The following is an 18,501-nucleotide window of genomic DNA, read 5'->3' on the forward strand; positions in this document are numbered from 1 at the left end:
AATTTTATGTTTTATTTTAGGAATTTAAAAACACTATTCTAAGAAGGGGGCCACAGATTTTACATCCTGCAGAGGATTCCATAACACACAAAGAAGGTTAATAGACTAACATGTAGATCAATGCAATTCCCTCACATTATTGATGAAGACATAGAGGCCCAGAGAGGGCATGTGCTTTGTCCCAAGTTGCACAGCGAGCTGAGGAACTCTGTGTCTCCCTCTAGCGCAGGGACTGGGGGAGGCGGGAAGGTGAAAGTGTCACTAGAACCAAGGAGCTTGTGCCAGGATCTCAGGACCAGAACTCGCGACTTCGATCTTTCCACTGCGCCTGTGCAAGACGCCTGAGGCCAGCATTACGTCACTTCCGGCGTGGAGGGGCGGGTGGAGCGGTCGGTGGGTCGGACCTGTCCGCGGTGCTGGCGGAGGCTCCAGGTTGCCTGTGACCCGACCCACCCTCCCTTCCGTTCTGGCCCGGGGGGCTGGTGAGTGTCCGCGCGCCCGGAGCGGGGGGGGCGGGGCTGGAGAGGGTCCGCGCGCGCTCGGGGCGGGGGGCGGGGCCGCAGCCGGTGAGGGCCGACTTGTGTGCGCGTGCGCGTGTCTGGGGCGGGGCCGGGAAAGGCGGGAGGGAAGAAGAAGTAAAGAAACTGACTAGGGGAGAGGATCCGGCCTCCCGCGACCTGCAACCCCACACCCCCAGCTGCCTGCTGGACATCTCTCCTTGGATGTCCTGTAAGCATCTCAAACGCAACACGTTTAAAACGGAACTCACCCTCTTTCCCCGCCTAAACCCTCTGAAGGCAGGCTCCCCCATCCTGCTGTGCACTCAGGTTTGCAACCTAGGATTCCTCCTGGACACTCCTCTCTTCCTCCCCCCCTACGCCCAATCAGTAGCCAGTCGGTCAGTCTGCAACATCTCTCGCATCTGTCTCCTCTCCACTCACCATGTTGGTTCCCCTCACCTGGCCAATTGCAACAGCCTCCTAATTGGTCTCTCTGCTTCCGGACCCTTCCCTCTCCCATCCGTCCCCACCGCCACCCTCCCCAGCACAGCTGTCAGTGTGATATTCCTGAAGCCCAGGTCTGACCATGTCACTCCCTTGTTCAAAACAGCTTAATTAGCTTCCTGCTGCCTCTAGAATCGAATGCAAACATCTCTATTTGACGTTTAAAGCCCTTCTCAGATTGGCTTCAGCCTGCCTCTCCAGATTTGTTTCACATCATTCCCCTTGGGGCACGCCACGATCTAGCCGAACTGGACTAATTGCTGTTATGCATGCACAACATTGTATGTCCTTTTTCCGTGCCCTTGCCACAGGCTCTGCCACATGCCAGAACTGCAGTCCTGCCTCACATCTGTCTCTTAGAACACTTAACTTCATGCAAAGCCCAACTCAACAACCCTCTCTTGAAAGGAAGCCTTTCCTGATTCTTCTAAAGCAGAGGTTCTAAACCTTTTTGTGTGTCATGGAGCTCTTTGGCAGTTTGGTGAAGAATAATGTCTTTAAATGAATAAAATACAGAGGATTACAAAGGAAATTAATTACATCGAAATGAAGTTATTAAAAAAAAGTTCACCGACTGGAGGTTAAGAACCATTGATCTAGATGTTACTGTTTTTTCCATCCTCAAATTACCTTGTACATGCTACTTGTGTACATTTTGTATCCCCTTACTAGAATGTAAACTCCTTGTGGGCAGGGAGTGTTTTTCATTTTGCATTTGTATCCCCAGTACATGGTGCTTTACATAGAGCAGGTGCCTAACAAATACTTGTGGAATGAGTGAGGAGAATCAGGAAATGGGGTAGGGGGTGCTGGGCAAGGAGGAATCAGGGTAATCGATGAATTAAAGGGGGAACAGGGGAAGAAGAAAATCAAGGAACCTTGGAAAGGAGAAGGGGAAACCTGGAAAGAGGGACCTGAGAAAGGAAGACTCAGAATAGGAGACTAGGGTAGGAGAGAATGAGGCAGTGGAGACGAGGGAGAACCTGGGGGGAGACTCAGGAAAATGGGATATTGGGAGGGAGAGAATCAGAGGAAGAAAGGACCTGTGAAAAGGGAGATTAAGGGGAAGGGAATAACTTATAAAAGAAGAGATCTCAGGGAAAGGGCAACACTGCTGAAAGCTAGGGAGTGAGGATCATATGTTGTTGAATATTGCTTACTTCTTTACTTCCTTGCCCTCTCTGTGGACTGGAAGAGGATTCTGCGAACTTGTCTAAATAGACAGCTCAAGTCCCAGGCCCATCACCCAGGCACCATTGTTATCTGGTAGTTTTCTGTGGACAGCAGCCCAAAGTAGAGCATAGAATATATGAACTGGAAGTACCCCTAGACTTCATTTATTCCAACTCTTTTATTTTACAGAGAAGAAAATGGAGGCCCGGAAAGGGAAGGGGACTTGTCCAAGGTCATATACCATAAGATGCCCCAATGTTGTTTTCAGCTAAGGAGGAGGCTCCTGAGGGCCTGTGGGCAAAGTTGGATATTACTAGTTTCAGGCAGTCAGCCCACAAGCCTTTATCACGTGCTTACTGTGTACCAGGCATTGTGCTAGGTTCTGGCATACAAAGACAAAACTGAGACAGTGCTTGCCTTTGAGGAACTTACATTCTACTGCGATATACATGTTTACAGAGACATAAATACAGGATATATACAAGGTAAATTTGTAAAAACTTGGGGGAGGTCATTAACAACTGGGGGAATTAAGAGTGTTTTCTGGGTGTTACTTGAGTTGGGCCTCAAAGGGAACTTAGTACCTTCCCCTTGGCAATTTGGCTTCTCTTTCAAAACTACTTTCTTGTACTCTGTGGCAGGTGGGTTTTATGGGTAGCACAACATGCTGGTAAATGGGCTTAGAATGGGTTTTTTAAATTTTTTTGGACAGCTTCCTGATAATCTAATGTCCGAAGAAAGTGACTCTCTGAGAACAAGCCCCTCTGTGGCGTCTCTGTCTGAAAATGAGCTACAGCTCTCCAAACAGCCTGGGTATGTGTGCTCCCTGACGGAGGAGCTCATCACCAAAGCCCGGGAGGAGCTGCAGGAGAAACCAGAATGGCGGCTCCGGGATGTTCAAGCCCTTCGAGACATGGTGTGTAAAGACTATCCCAACCTAAGTACATCCTTGGACGATGCTTTTCTCCTACGCTTTCTCAGAGCCCGAAAGTTTGACTATGACCGAGCCTTGCAGCTTCTGGTCAACTATCACAGCTGTCGGAGGAGCTGGCCCGAAGTGTTTGACAACCTGAAGCCCTCTGCCCTAACTGAGGTTCTGGCTTCAGGTTTTCTCACAGTGCTGCCTCACTCGGACCCTAGAGGCTGCCAGGTAGTTTGCCTTCGTCCAGGTACGTCTCTTGAATGTTGTTGTCTCTGTGAGCTTGGGTTGGATTTGGTTCTTGTGGTGATAGAATTTCAAGTAAGAAGGGACCTGAGAGATCCTCTAGGCAATCCCTGCATTTTACAGAACAGGAAACTGAGGCCCAGAGGAAGAAAGTGACTTGTTTAAGGTCCCATCAAGAGATGGGGATCTGGGGATTTAAACCCTGGTCATCTGACTCTGATTGACCCAGTGCTCTCTTTCTAGTAGGAGACAATAGTTCTTTGTGTTCGCTGGAGGCCTTTGAGCAAAGGGAAAGGAGCTGTCTAGTTTTAGCTCAGTGATTATTTGGTCATGTGGGGAGAGCCCTCTACTAGAGCCTTGGTAGATCCTATAGAGCTGGGAAACCTTGAAGTGTGGGCCCCTCCGTGGACAGTGTGACCATTGTCTGAGACTGGCTTAGCTAAGCGCTCATTTCCAGAAGGCTGGCCACCAGTCAAGGAACTTTTGGCCACTAAAACTCATGGAAATGTCTGTTTAGGTGGATTTACACTCTGTGTCGGTGGAGAGGGTTGTGGTGGGGGCTAAGGGGCATGTTAGCTATCTATAAGTATTTAAAGAGCTACCACATAGGAGATGGAGTCTTTGCCAGTAGAAAGAGCTTGCTCACCAATGAGACCGTGAACCAATATAAGTATGAGTTTCCCTTTCACTGAGCGGAGCCCAGATGGGTGCATCTGAAGGTGGGCAGGTAGCATGGCGACAAGAACCATAGGCTGGGAGTCAGGAGACCTGGCTTCCCGTGATAGGTATGAGATCTAACCAGCTCTAGGACCTAAATCACCTCATCATCAGAGCTTTATGCTCATCACCACCATCAAGTGGGTTAATAATACCAGCATCGCCTGCCCTCAGGGTTGTAAGGAAAGCCCTTGCTGCTATAGAATTAGGAGAACCTGTTCTGGGGTAGAAGATACTACCTGTTCTCTTCCAAGTGCCATGGCTTGGGGCACCCAGCTCAGAGAGGACTGTGAAAGTGGGGGCAAATAGAATAGCTTAGAAGTGAGTAGTCCCATTTCAGTCAGTCATTTTTTAGTCACGTCTGACTCCTTGTGACCCCATTTGGGGTTTTCTTGGCAAGGATACTGGAGTGGTTTGCCATTTCCTTCTTCAGTTCATTTTACAGAAGAGAAACTGAGACAAACAAGGTTAAGTGACTTGCCAGGGTCACGAAGCTAGATTTGAACTTAGGAAGATGAGTCTTCCTGACTCCAGGCCTGGTGCTCTGTGCATTATGGCACCACCTAGCTGCCCCTGAGTAGTCCCGCTAGTCTGGGCCTAAGCTTGGACAACAAACATACAGGCCAGCGCTGGGCCCATACTTGAAGCCCTTACAGCTTGTTAAGAGGGCCTGTGTTTCTGGTGATGATGGTATCAAGTCTAGTTTAGCTCCTTGGTGACAGGAAATGTGTTTTTTGCTTTTCTTTGCATCCCCAGTGCCTAGCACAGTACCTGGCAAAAAGTAATCAATTGGCAAATGCCTATTGATTGATGATTGATTGGTTAACATGGCTCACCATTTTTTACTTGCATTAACTTGAAATTGATCTGAAAGGATCAATTCGTTAATATTACCCTTTGACCAAGTCCCCCTGCTCTTTACAATCACACATGTACACACCACATCATAGACATATTAACTATTAGATTAAAAACAATAGAATTGAAAGGAAAATACTTCCTAAGCCAATAAAATTACAGTGTGTTGTCAGCAACGGCATATAAAGGAAACAAAACAGACTCAGAGTCAGGAGACCTGGGCCATATTCCTGATTCAGTCACTGAGGTCACATACCTTGAACAGCTCTCTCCAGGCCTCAGTTTCCCCATTTGTAAAATGAGAGGGGTGGAACTAGATGGTCTTCAAGATCTCTTCCAGCTCTTTTAGTCTATAATCAAAGAAAGAACTGTGAGGCAAAATTTTATAATCTCTGAACTGCAAAGCAGGGATTATGGGAATCTGAACTATTGTTACAGTCATCATTGTCAGTAGCAGCCATGGGAACAGTGAGCAAATCCCTTAGTCTTTTTAAGCCTTAATTTCCTCATATGCAAAATAGGGATAACAATATGTGTAATAACAATAATAATAATAATAGCATTTTCTTAGTCCATAAAGGTTTGCAGAACACTTTATACATTGTAAATTGAAAATTTATATATCAAAATCACAATGGGGAAAGTCACATTGTGGAAGGGATAACTGTAGTGTTTTTAAGTAAGGTAAAATAAGGAAAATGTTATAAAGAAAACCAATTATATTGAAATGCAGTGATCCAGATATTTAAAAAACAAACAGGTTCACAGATTCCCAAGTTAAGAATCCCTGAACTCAGGTGTCCTGGACTCCAGGTGCAGCACCCCTTCCTCTTTGCCATCTAGCACACAGCTGGGCACCTCTGCTGAAGAGGATGGAGAGCTGGCAGCAGGACGACCTGGGCTCCTGTCTCTGACACAGACAGGCTGTGTGACGTTAGGCAACACTGAGCTCCTCCGTGCTTGAGGCAGCTCTCCAGGCTTCAAAGTCCCCTCATCTGGGAGTCCCCTATGCAGTCCCAATGAAATCCCAGGCACAGGCCTGAGCCCTGTTCCCTCCTTCACAGGCCTATTGAAGAAAATGCTTTGTAAATTGCGAATGCTATAGAAGTGTGAGCTCTGCGTTGTTATTATTGTTCATTTCTCCCCTCTTTGTCTTGCAACCCTAGATAGATGGATTCCAAGTAACTACCCAATTACCGAGAACATTCGTGCCATATACTTAACGTTAGAAAAGTTGATCCAATCCGAGGAGACCCAGGTAAACGGAATCGTCATCCTCGCGGACTACAAAGGAGTTGGCTTAGCCAAGGCTTCCCATTTTGGTCCTTTTATAGCCAAAAAAGTGATTGGAATTCTCCAGGTAAGGTCCCCACTTGGGTTGGGAAACAATACATAAATACATTAGTCAACTGACACTTTATCCTTTATTCTTAGGGTGGTGGGGTTGGGGAATGATTTGGCTTTTCTCCCAGAATCCAGAGTGCCCATTTTTTCCCCCAAGCGAAGGACGCTTTGAAAGTTTTGCCTTGCACTGTGGGCTTGCCAGCACCTCTCTTGGTTTGCCTGAGCTCCTGTAGTTTAGACAAGATCAGCTCTGAAAGTTTAAAGTGCAGAAAGCAAAGAAGGCCGCCAGCTCCTCAGAAATTGGCTTTTCTTTTCCTAGGAAGTAGAATCTGACTTTTGTCGTTATTTATTTATATGAAATTTATATGGATGACATTTTTCTTTTTTTTAATGAAATTTTTCCAAGCCAAACCTCCTATAGAAAAGTTTGAGTATTTTTGTGCCTCAGATTGTTGAAGCAAATTGCATGATGTTTTCTTTTTTATATATTTTTTCCAATTATACATAAAAACAATTTTTAACTTTGTTTTTTTTTTTATTTTGAGTTCCAAATTCTTTTCTTCCCTTCCTTCTCGTTCCCTTCCTTGGAAAAGCAAGCAATTTGATCTAGATTATACATGTGCAGTCATGCAAAACATATTTCCATATTAACCATGTTGCAAAAAAAAAAAAAAAAAAACTAGACCAAAAAAATACCACCAAGAAAAGTAAAAGTGAAAAATAGTATGCTTTGATGTGCAGGACTCCATCAATTCTTTCTCTGGCAATAGATAGCGTTTTTCATATGATAATGTTTTCAAAGTACCTTGTAACATTTGACGCATGAGGCCTGGTGTTCTTTCAGTGCTGGGGAAGGGACCTTGCATTCTGCATGGCTGTGCTATCAGTACCCAGGTTCTGACGGGGCCTCTCAAGCTGGAAAGAGTTGGTGACCAAAGCTGGTAACAGTCTTTGTGCCTGTCATCTGAGGATCAGCCGGCTCAGGGCATTTGACGATTTGGTAATCAGAAGCTTGGCCCCCCATTGAAGACCTTTTTTTTGACCAGAACTACTCAGAATACCGCTACTGAGGGGTTGAGGGGATATGAAGGATACATATTGGGAGGAGGCGTGTCTACACTTTGAAAGTTCAGGCTCTTTTAAAGCCTTGCAGGAGATCTGGCAGGGGTCAGTGGAAACCCACTGAAAGGGGGCCCTGGCACTGGGGCTAAGCATTAGACTGGGTTTATCTCTAGACAAATGTGTGGTAGTTACTACAACTTATGAAATGAGAAACCACATAAGGGTGTGCCCATTTTTGAAACTTCAGCAGGATGACTCCTCCTCCAGCCATCCTCTCTCCTCTCCAGTCTCACAGCCGCTGCTCTGACCCATTCACATTCTTCCTTGGACTATTGCAGCAGCCTCCTAACTACTGTTCCTGCCTCCAGGCTCCCTTCTTTCCTGTCCATCCTATGTACTGCCTCATATTAGTCTTCCTAATATACCATGAGGCTACTCACCTTACTTTCCTGCCCCAAAGTATGCAATGATTCTATTGTTTTTTAATTAATTAATTAATTTTTAGTTTTCAGCATTCACTTCCACAAGATTTCGAGTTCTAAATTTTTCCCCCTCCCCAACTCAGCATGCAATCTGATGTAGGGCTATACATGTACAATTATATTAAACACGTTTCCATATTAGTCATATTGTAAAGAAGAATTAGAACCAAAGGGAAAAACCACGGGAAAGAAAAAACAAAAAAAGAGAGAGAGAGAGAGAGAAAATAGTACTCTTTGATCTGCGTTCAGACTCTTTCTCTGGAGAATAGCAGTTTCCATCGTCAGTCTTTTGGAACTATCTTAGGTCATTGCATTGCTGAGAAGTGCTAAGCCTAACAAAGTTGGTCATTGCACAGTGTTGCTGTTACTGTGTACAATGTTCTCCTGGTTCTGCTCACTTCACTCAGCATCAGTTTATGTAAGTCTTTCTAGATTTTTCTGAAGTCTGCTTGCTCACCATTTCATGTGGAACAATAGCATTCCATTATATTCATATACCACAACTTGTTCAGTCATTCCCCAATTGATGGGCATCCCCTCAATTTCCAATTCTTTGCCACCACAAAAAATAGCTGCTGTAGAGGCAGCTAAATGGTGCAGTGGATAGAGTACTGGCCCTGGAGTTAGGAGGACCTGAGTTCAAATCTGGCCTCAGACACATGATACTCATTAGCTATGTAACCCTGGGCAAGTAACTTAATCCCTATTGCCTCGCCCAAAAACAAAAAAACAAAAAAAAAAACAAAAAAAAAGAGCTGCTATAAATATTTTTGTACATTCGGGTCCTTTCCCCATTTTTGTGATCTCTTTTGGATACATACCTAGTAGTGGTGTTGCCAGATGAAAGGGTATGCACAGTTTTATAGCCCTTTGGGCATAGTTCCAAATTGCTCTCCAGAACAGTTGGATCATTACACAACTCTACCAACAATGCATTAGTGTTCTACTTTTCTCACATCTTCTCCAATATTTATTATTTTCCTGTTTTGCCATATTAACCAATCTGATAGGTGTGATGTGGTACAATGGTTCCATTGTTGTCCAGATAAAGACCAAATCCTATAATTTTAGCCCAGCACTCAAGGCTTTCCACAATGTGACCCAGCCTGTGGGTCTTTCTCCTGTGACTCTTCCCTCATGCCCCCAACATTCTAGCCAAACTGTGCTCCTCATCATTTGGTGAGTATGCCCGTCCTTTTCAACTCCATGCCCTTCATGTTTGCCCAACCTGGAATGCCCTTCCCTTTCTGTCTCTATATTTCCAACTCCTGCTCATCCTTCAGGGCTCTGCTCAATTGTCACCTCTCCAATAAAGACTTGAGCAGTTCCCATAACTCACAGCCAGAACTCATTTCTCTACCCTCTTCAATATGTTCCGCTTGGAGGGCCTTCCCTCCCTTCCTAGACTGTAGACTTCCTGAAAACAGGGATTGACTCTTACTCCTGTCTGTCCTTCAAAAGGGTTTGCATGTAGTAAGTTTTTAGTGTTTATTGATTTAATGAATCAGGAATGTGGCAGAAGAACTAATCATGTGATACTTGATAGGGTGTGTGTGTGTGCACGTGTATGCACTTGTGCATGTAGAGCATATCCTAAGCCTCCCTTCTTGATTCTTTGAATCTTTTGCTTTCTGGATTCACCAAATCTTGACAGAAGGTAAGCACGTTCCAACCCAGAACATTTTCATCTCAGAGGCAGAAGTAGGTGTTCCCCACTCCCCATCACTAAATTAACTTTTTTACTGCAAAAGACAGTTTTGATGGGTAAATAAGGCAGCAAAGGCCCTTGCTTTCTGCTACCAGTGTGTCTTTAAAAGTTCTCTGGTGCCCTGTAGGCACCTCAGACATGTTGGTCCCACTCCTTCCCCCACAGGGCAGTGAAGATGTTTTCTTTGCTCCTTACTGGGAGGAGCCCCATTATTGTATACCCTCTGTGGGAGATATTGCAGGGCAACAGGAAATCCCATTTTTTTTTCTCTGTCATCAGCTTCACAGTGTGACCTTGGGAAGTGAATTGTCTCCTCTGAACTTCATCTGTAAAATGAGGTCTGAGGTCTTTTCCAGCTCTGCCGTTCTGTGTCCTAACAGCCTAGGTTCTCAGTCTTCCTGAATTCACTCCATCTCATCTGATCACTCATTCTGCAACCCCATCACACTAGCCTAGAGCCTTCCACCTCAGTCCTGTCATGGTCCAGGTCCTTTCCAACTCTGACATCCTATGTCCTTGGCCTTCCTGAATGAACACCATCCCACTAACCTGTCCCTCAGCATTTGCATGTAAGTTCCAACACAGGCAGTCTATGTTCTAAGCTGTCTACCAGCTCGCGTATTATCCAATTTCTGTTCTAACTTGTTTTGGGGCATGGTTCTGTCTGAGAATTTAGCTTTTCTTTGGCATCAAGACTCTGCTCTGCCCAGCTCTTTGAGCACAGGTGTTTAAGGGACTGGATTTGGAGGGTTTGGCATTTCCTGGGTCTTTTCCAGGCATCATATTTAACATTAGGAGGACTGCTTACAGTTGGACAAGTCGTGTAACTTCTCTGAGACTCAGATTCCTCATTTGTGAAAGGGTTCAATAAGCCCCAGCCTGCCTGCTTCAAACGGTGGTTGGAATCATCACATTCGACATGAAAATGCGTCATAAACTATAAAAACACGACACCCATGCGAGCTATGGCTATTGAATTCAGTTAGTAAATGTTATGCATGGAGTGATGGGAGATGTCTCAGAAGCAGGGGTATACAGACTTTGTTTCCTACAGAGGTTTCCAGATGTTCTAAAATACCTTTTCTTTTCTTACCACAGGATGGGTTTCCCATTAGAATAAAAGCTGTCAATATTGTAAATGAACCTCGAATATTCAAAGGCATTTTTGCTATCATAAAACCATTTCTGAAGGAGAAAATAGCTAACAGAGTAAGTGACTTACTTCTTTCTGTCAATGGCAGCTTTAAATGTTGGCCTTCTCCCACTTTCTTCTCCTCTTTGAAGAGGTTCAAGATTGTGGGTATGGAGCAGTCTGGATATCGTCAGACTTTTTCAAATTATTAGTTTTGCTTAACTTTTTTCCTCTTTTTTTTGTCCTTTTTTATAGGGGATGACTTTCTGGGAGGGGAAGGAAGAGGGAATGTACTGGGAAATGTAGGTGATGTTAAAAATATATATTGATACAAATTTATTTTTAAAATTAAAGTTCAATGTAAGTTTTATTATAATATACAACATATTATACACAAGTAATTATATATATATTTTATATGTGTAATTATAAGTTTTACTATAAAGTTTTAATATAAACTTTAAAAAGTTTAAAATAAAGTTTGGCCTTTTCTCATGGAGTAGCCCCTCAAGGCAGATGTTTTCCTTATAGAATCTTTTTTTTCCTACTGTTTTATTTTTTAGAAGATGAATGAATGTTTAAGTTGTCGTTTGTGTGTTAGGGCAGACTAAGTGTGGAGATGCAAATTGATAACTTCCTCTTTAAAATGAGGGGGTTTGGCCTCCATGTCCTCCAAGAATCCTTCTAGCTCTGACATTTTGTGATTCTGAAGTTCCTTCCAATTCTAATGTTGTAGGATCCAGGATCCATGGTCCATTCTAGCTCTGAAATTATCTGTCATCTAAATCCAACAACTGAATCAACCTTCTGGGCATAAAAGAGAAAATTCATCAAGGTTAACATTGTAGGGGCAGCTAGGTGGTGTAGTGAATAGAGCTGTGGCCTTGGAGTCAGGAGGACTTGAGTTCAAATCCAGCCTCAGACACTTAATACTTACTAGCTGTGTGACCTTGTGCAAGTCACTTAACCCTGATTGCCTCACCAAAAAGCAAAAAAAACAAAAAAAAACAACAGCAACAAACAAACAAAAAAAACATTGTAGAGACAATGGCTACCCCACCTTCTGGGTCACCTACCCCTCCTGGCCATGTGACCTTGCCTCAGCTTCAGTTGTCTCACCTCTAAAATAAAGGGGTTGGATTCAATGACCTCTAACTCCTTCCAACTGTAGATTTCTGATCCTGTGATTCACTGCCCCTCTCTCAATCTCAGTTTCTTCCTCTTCTGTAAAATAGGAGGACTCTGTACGGTGACCTATGAGGTCTTAAGCTGTCAGCTCTGACTTTCTGAGTTTTAAGGCCCCTTCCATCTCTGACCTTTGGTGAGTCTTGGTTTCAGGACATCTAGGAATTTACCTTGAAAGCTGCCACTATTTCTGGCCTTATTTACTTTTTAATATCTTGACTTATGTCTAAAAAGTTAGGTCAGAGGGAACCACAGTCGTTAGAAAGGCGACTCAAAAGAATTTTGGTGATTTCTTATTTAATAGAACTTTTAGTCATAAATATGTTCTTTGAGTGATTTTCAAAAGTTATTTACCTAGTTATTAATAGCAGTGTTACAGTTGGCTGGACTATATTTCAGGAACTGGAAACAGAGAACTGAAATCTCCCTCCCTAGTTGCCCCTTTTCATTCTAGTTTTGTTCTCTGGGAAGAAGTTAGCTTTTACACTGTGTGTTTCCACAAGAAGAAGCCCTAGGCTACTAGGGCCCTGCTGTTACCAAAGCCGGCTGTGGAGACAGTTACTCAAGTATTTTTACGTGGTATTGTCAGAGAGGAACTATCAGGAGACCTGAGTCTTTTTTCTTGACTCTGCTACTTGCTGACTGGGTGGTTACTTCCCTTCCTTGAGCCTCAGTTTCCTCATCTGTCAAATGGTTATGATAACCCCTGTCCTACTTACCTCTCAGGGTATGCCTCAAATAGTATAATAAGAAAAGGCTGTGAAATGTGAGCTGTTCTCATTCACTGACATGCCTCAGGGGTCCTTAACCTTAGTGGAATTTTGTAGCAGCAGGTGGAAATGCACCTCTGTCCTAACGTCTTTATATATGCGCTTCATGGACTCTTCCCTGTTTGTTTCCCTTCAGTTTTTCCTTCATGGATCTGACTTGAATTCTCTACACCTGAACCTTCCAAAGAGCATCCTTCCTAAGGAGTATGGAGGCACTGCTGGGGAGCTGGATGCAAATGCCTGGAAGGAGGTGCTGCTGGCCTCAGAGGAGGACTTTGTGAAGGAGTTCTGCAGGCCTCTCCCTCCCAGCAGTAGCCTCCTCCAGGACACCACGATGGTGGAGGGAATAACCTCTGAGGTTCAGGGCGATGACTCCATTCGAGGAGTAAAGTCACAGCTGTACTCCTGCTATTAACGAAGAAGTCACATGGTTTTCTACATACGTTGCAGCCATTAAGTAATTTCTTTCTCCCTCCTAAAGCATAAAAGGAGAATTTGAAGTCCCATAAGTTTTGGCCCTATCCATTATCACTGAACAGAATTTATGCCTAATGAAGTTATGATCAGCTTTAAAATACCAATATGTTACAAAAGGTGGCATGTACGTAAGTTGCTTGAGAATCAGTCTAAGACAGACCTTTGTAGTCTACCTTTAGGCCCCTGGGGAATATAGTCAGTGGTCAAGTTTCATGAACCCAACTTTGAAATCATTCATCTGGTAGCTGTACTTTCAGAATATATCCTGTAATTTTTATCAGTTTGGGTATTTCCTTCCTCAATACAGATTTCAACTCTTCCATGCTTTGGTAGATAGTTTCATGAGCTTCTGAGCAAAAGCAATCTCCCACATAGTGACCAACCCACTGGTGTTGAAGCTCTCTGCACTTAGCTATTCTTATCCTTGGGTAGCAAGCCTACTCGTCTGTTGCTAGGGCTTTCCTTGAAATCCTTCCATCTTGATGGGACCAGCCAAAGCTTGTGCTCCCTTGGCATTGCCTTTGAGAACCCAGGCCACGCCGAGGATTGGAGGGAAGGAATCTCATAACTATTGCAAAAAAAATCCAGCAGGGGGCAGTCCAAGGAAAAGAGAGGTCTGCTGTCCTGGAGAAACCAGCCTGTGTGTGACGGGTGAGCCCATTCGGTTACAGTGGAGATTGCTAGTAAGATTATGAAGATTATTGGAGGTCCCCTCATGTCTGGCTTCACAACCATCTGTCTTAAAGATCACTTTCCCTGCACTCCTCCTTACTGTCCTCACTGTGACCTATCAGGAGCTGCTAATTCATTACCTGTACTTTTTAAACTGTAATGTTTCTTGCTGCAGTATAGAAGCATCAGGGCACCTTCAGAGAGTTTCCTTTCAGAATTCAGGAGCCAAAGATACTGTGGCCCCCTCGGAGACTCCTGCTGCCATGATCCCATTTTTCCAGTAGCCCTGAAGTCTTAACCCTCATTCTTTACTGAATATCATTCCCAGGAAGGTAGCCAATATGGCAGCATGATTGTGGAAGGGTACAATTTTAATTGACTTAAAATCACCAGATTTCAGTGTAGTATAACGAAAAGAGCACCAGTCAACGGTCCCTGTAGTTTACTCTGGTATCTGGTCCCATTTCTGCCACTAACTCATAGTGGAGCTCAGTCTCTGTGGACCTCAGATTCTTTTTAGCTGTAAGATTCTGGCACTCAGTTTAGTTACCGTGTAGTATCCTGCATCAGTCTTCTACTTGCTGGTGGAAGCTGTGGCACAGTGGGGAGAGTTGGACTCAGAATCAAGACCTGGGTTCTAACACATGCTGGGCAGATCATTTAACCTGTTGGTGCTCTAGTTAGCTCTAAGCCTGTAAGTTACAGAGAAGGTGCTGAATTGTAGTTGTAGAGGAAGTTTGCTCACGTTGGAGTTCCTGGTGAAATCCCAGGGCTAGTCCTTATCCCTTCCCCCTACTAAGACGAAAAGCTGGACCAGACTAGGGAGATCTTGTCATCTCTATTTGTAGGTAGGCATCACTAGGGGGAGTTCCCACACCACTTGGCATTCCAGGACTTTAGGCGCTGAAATCTTTGCTAAAGATAATTTTTTTTTTTAGCGACCTGTAATATTGTGAAGCCAGCAAAAGGTCTCTGAGTACTTAAAAATTCATAGGGTTTTGGGAACCAAATGGAGATACGACGTTAAAAAGGCGCATATGTTCTCAAGATTTCCTGCAAGCTTTTTGTCTGTAGATGTAAGTTATGCCTGCTCATTAGGATTCCTGAGCTGCTTTGCCACTCCACCCCTGCCTCTTGTCTCCCTCATCCCAGCTTGAGAGCCCCTGTAATGTATCAGCTAGAGTCAGGTCAGCCATTCTTAACCTGGGCTGGGACTTTGAGCACTTTACATCCTCAGTGTCAAGATTTGCCTTTGCCCTGCACCCCAGTAGGATTGAGGTTTGATGTTTTTAGACCTGGTTTATGTCTGATTTATTGCATATACAAGATGGTTTAAAATTGTAGCCTCACCCTTGATGTGCCTCTTCTCTGCATTTATTTTAATATACTGTAAAACCAAGAGCAAGGCATATGTTTAGTTCCCTAGAAGCAGAGCAACCAAGACATACAGAAGCCATTTGTTTATACCTTTACTACCAGGTAGTTCATCTGTACAGCAATTTCTGAAAAGCACTTTCTTGACAGGTTTTTTTCTGGTGAAATTCCATTTACTTTGCCTTCTTGGTGCCAATTTTTTTTCAAGGAAAGCTTATCTCCCTGTAGATTAATACTGTGTTCTCTAGGAATAGCCAAGACATTACATATTTTGAATGCCAAAATGACAATGGCAGTGTGCCTCAAATCACCAAAAATGGCCTGGAAAAACAAAGGCTTTCAGCCTTGGGAGTCCTCAGAAGTGAAGATTTCGTCTACTTCAGTAGGGAAAACCCATTCCTGAAAGTAGAGACAAATTTTCATCAGGGCTTGTTGGATTTAGATTAAGACTCACCTAGGCCAGTAGTAAGAAGTAGGATTAGCAGAGGAAAGTTGAAAATCTGACAAGAGTAGAATAGGAGGATACTTGATCAGAAGTTCTTTCCAGTCACTGGAAGAAGAGGTAAATGGAAAAAAATTACCTTGGTCCAAGGTTTCTAAGCATTAGTGGCTTCAGTGAATGACATTCTGAATTACCCAGCATTAACTGTTTGTTCATAACTCTAATATGAATGATGTAGCAAATCTAGAGAAGTTACACAAAGACCAGGGCATGTCCAGTTCCCCTTGGTTCTTCCAGGAGTCTCAGAATCCAGATCTTGTCAATGGGTGCCCTCATTATGATGGGACCAAGGCTGGAGTATCTTTTCTTGAAACGCTGTGACTACGGGAGGATGTTTGGGCACTAGACAGCTAAGAAGAGTTGAGCAAGGATTATGAATGGGGAACTCGATTGCATTGGAGTGCAGGTGATCCCTACACACTCTCATTGAGGCATTTTAAGGAATTCTTTCCTGGCAGTGAATAAGGAAAGCAAAAGACATCTGTGGGTCAGGCTTTTTTCCTTTGGCTTTGATGTGAAGTGAAATACCAACAAGAGGGATGTTAGTACTGGAAGCAGATTGTACCATAAATCATACTTATCATGACTTTTAAAAGTGAGAGTTCCAGCTGTCACAGATGCATAAGATTACTTCCTTTGGATCTCCCTTTGAGGAAAAGTCCTAGCCAATTTTATAAATGTCTGAAGCTGTGTCTAAACCCTATATTGTGCCATTGCCTCGGCCTGAATCACCCTTACTACCACCATTCACAATTTGGCTCTCAGTTGCTCCATTTGCAAAAACAAAACTAGATTATCTCTAAGTCTTCTTTCAGCTCTAACGTCTGTGACTTTATGATCAACTGTTGTATTTAGAGGATGTGCCCCTTTTATTAATTGGCCCATTCAAATTGATTTGATTTTCCTTTTGATTTCTCCTAGCTCAGAATTCTAGAACACTGCAGTCCCCTCCTGAGTTCATCTTGTTCCTTAGCTGAGGACAAATTAGGAGTTTTAGAAGCAAACGAAAGAGGGAGCTTTGTTTTTAGTAAAAAAAAGCTCTGGGTTTGTAGTCAGAAGACATGGGTTTTTTAATCCTGTGACCTAGAGCATGATTTTCCCCCTGTTTAAGCCAGAGTTTCTTCCTTTGTAAAATGAGAGGATTTGAGGGGCAGCTAGGTGGCGCAGTGGATAGAGCACTGGCCCTGAATTCAGGAGGACCTGAGTTCAAATGTGGTCTCAGACCAAACACTTGACACTTACTAGCTGTGTGACCCTGGGTAAGTCACTTAACCCCAATTGCCTAAAAACAAACAAAAAAAATGAGGGGATTTGGCTAGATGATCTATAAGAACCCTTCTAGCTGAAAATTATATGATTTTTTTTAAAGACCTTCTTATTGCTGGTGAATGTTTCATCCTCGACACCTGATGGCAAACCAGCTTGCGAGAGACAAACACTTGTCGTTTATTAACTCCAAGAAAACTCAAGGTGCCTGGTAGTTCATCCAGTTTTCATCAGAAGTCAGTTGTCCTGGGAGGTGGGCATGTAAAACACCTCAGACTAGTGTCAGGTCACTTGTCAGTGAATATAAAGATGGGACAGATGTATACATGTGTGTCTTCTGCAGTCCCATATGATTCTGAAATCTCTAGAACTCCCCCTGGGGAGGTTTTTGCCCTGTCTGCTTTATCCTCAGATGAATTGTGGGTATCTTGCCATCTTTCCACCCCTGGGTGGCCAGGAAGCTGGAGGGAAGCATTCTCCAGTGCTTCCTCATGTTTATGTTTCAGCTTGTGGCATTTTTCCTTTGAAATTTTCCTACTTAGGGACAGCTTGGTGGCGCAGTGGATAGAGTACTGGCCCTGGAGTCAGGAGGACCTGAGTTCAAATCCTGCCTCTGACACTTGACACTTACTAGCTGTGTGACCCTGGGCAAGTCCCTTAACCCCTTTGCCTAACCAAAAAAATAAAAAAGGAAAGAAAGAAAAGAAATTTTCCTACTTGAAGACTGAGTGACTTTTCAGCAGTTAAGCTGTTGATGGTGGTATGGTTGCTTATCCTTTGGTCATTGAGTGGTGTCCTAATAATGAAATAAAGGAACAGGGATCGTCCTGAGTAGGAAAGGTGAAATCCTAAGTTTAGTATAGTAGACGGAACCCTAGTATGGAGAGTCAGAAGACCCCAGTTCTACTTCTGGCTCTGTGACTAAATAGCTATGTGACTGTAGGCAAGTCATTTTCATCTGGGGCTCAGTTTCTTTAGCTACAGATTGAAGTTGGACTGATTGGTCTCAAAAGCCTCTTCCGATTTTGATAGTCTCTGTGCTAACATTCCTTTCTGTTCTAACATTCTTGTTGTGTTCTAAGGTCCCTTCCATCTCTGATGTTTTGTGAGTCCTTATCCATTCACCATTGTTCGTTCTGGGGGAAGCCAAGAATGAAGGGATTTATACTGACTTGGTAAACCAAAGGTTTCTCTCCAAACATGTGATCCAAAGGGAGTGTGTACAACAGAGATACTAATCAAATCACCACCTGGTTTTAGAAAAAGGTCCAAAATGGTTCTGAGTCACACAAACATTTCTTCTTCAAGGAAGGACCTTTAACTGATATGAGGGCAATAACTCTGTAACTGTTGCTTGTTTGTTAAATAAGCAATTAGTTCATGTTATTTTTCTTTTCTTTCTTTTTTTTTTAATATAACCAAGCAGAATTATTTCCTTGGGCACCAAGTCAGTGGTTGCTTGGGATCAGGCCTGCTTCTCTTGGCCCATGGGGCGAGGATGAGGCTGGGGAGAGGGAGGAAGGTGGAGAGCAGACCTGTTCCTCTTTGCAGTTGGACAACATGAATCTATGCCATGGCCTAGAGCCTGGAAGCACAGCCTCTGCTTCTGA

The 18,501-nt window shown here is 43.7% G+C and overlaps 1 protein-coding gene across 2 annotated transcripts; it reads left to right on the forward strand.

Annotated features, from left to right (window-relative positions):
- Positions 1-387: 387 nt before the first annotated feature.
- TTPAL (alpha tocopherol transfer protein like) lies at positions 388-16,811 on the forward strand. 2 transcript variants are annotated; one of them, XM_027853372.1, is made up of 6 exons: positions 388-482; positions 2,367-2,662; positions 2,890-3,346; positions 6,084-6,277; positions 10,612-10,722; positions 12,737-16,811. In XM_027853372.1, exons 3-6 carry the CDS (start codon positions 2,905-2,907, stop codon positions 13,013-13,015), a joined length of 1,026 nt encoding a protein of 341 aa, XP_027709173.1. In that variant the 5' UTR covers positions 388-482; positions 2,367-2,662; positions 2,890-2,904; the 3' UTR covers positions 13,016-16,811. The 2 variants fall into 2 exon arrangements, with proteins under 2 accessions (XP_027709173.1, XP_027709183.1); XM_027853382.1 differs by lacking the exon at positions 2,367-2,662.
- The last annotated feature ends 1,690 nt before the right edge of the window (positions 16,812-18,501 follow it).

The sequence above is a fragment of the Vombatus ursinus genome, unplaced genomic scaffold, assembly GCF_900497805.2.
Source record: "Vombatus ursinus unplaced genomic scaffold, bare-nosed wombat genome assembly UNPS02000580.1, whole genome shotgun sequence".
Taxonomy (NCBI): Eukaryota; Metazoa; Chordata; class Mammalia; order Diprotodontia; family Vombatidae; genus Vombatus; species Vombatus ursinus.

Bases quoted from the DNA above. Each gene is read 5' to 3' on its own strand.
- TTPAL (XM_027853372.1), top strand. From the start codon at position 2,905: ATGTCCGAAGAAAGTGACTCTCTGAGAACAAGCCCCTCTGTGGCGTCT. The intron at 3,347-6,083 runs GTACGTCTCTTG...TTGCAACCCTAG, and splicing joins GGTAGTTTGCCTTCGTCCAG to ATAGATGGATTCCAAGTAAC. The intron at 10,723-12,736 runs GTAAGTGACTTA...GTTTCCCTTCAG, and splicing joins AGGAGAAAATAGCTAACAGA to TTTTTCCTTCATGGATCTGA.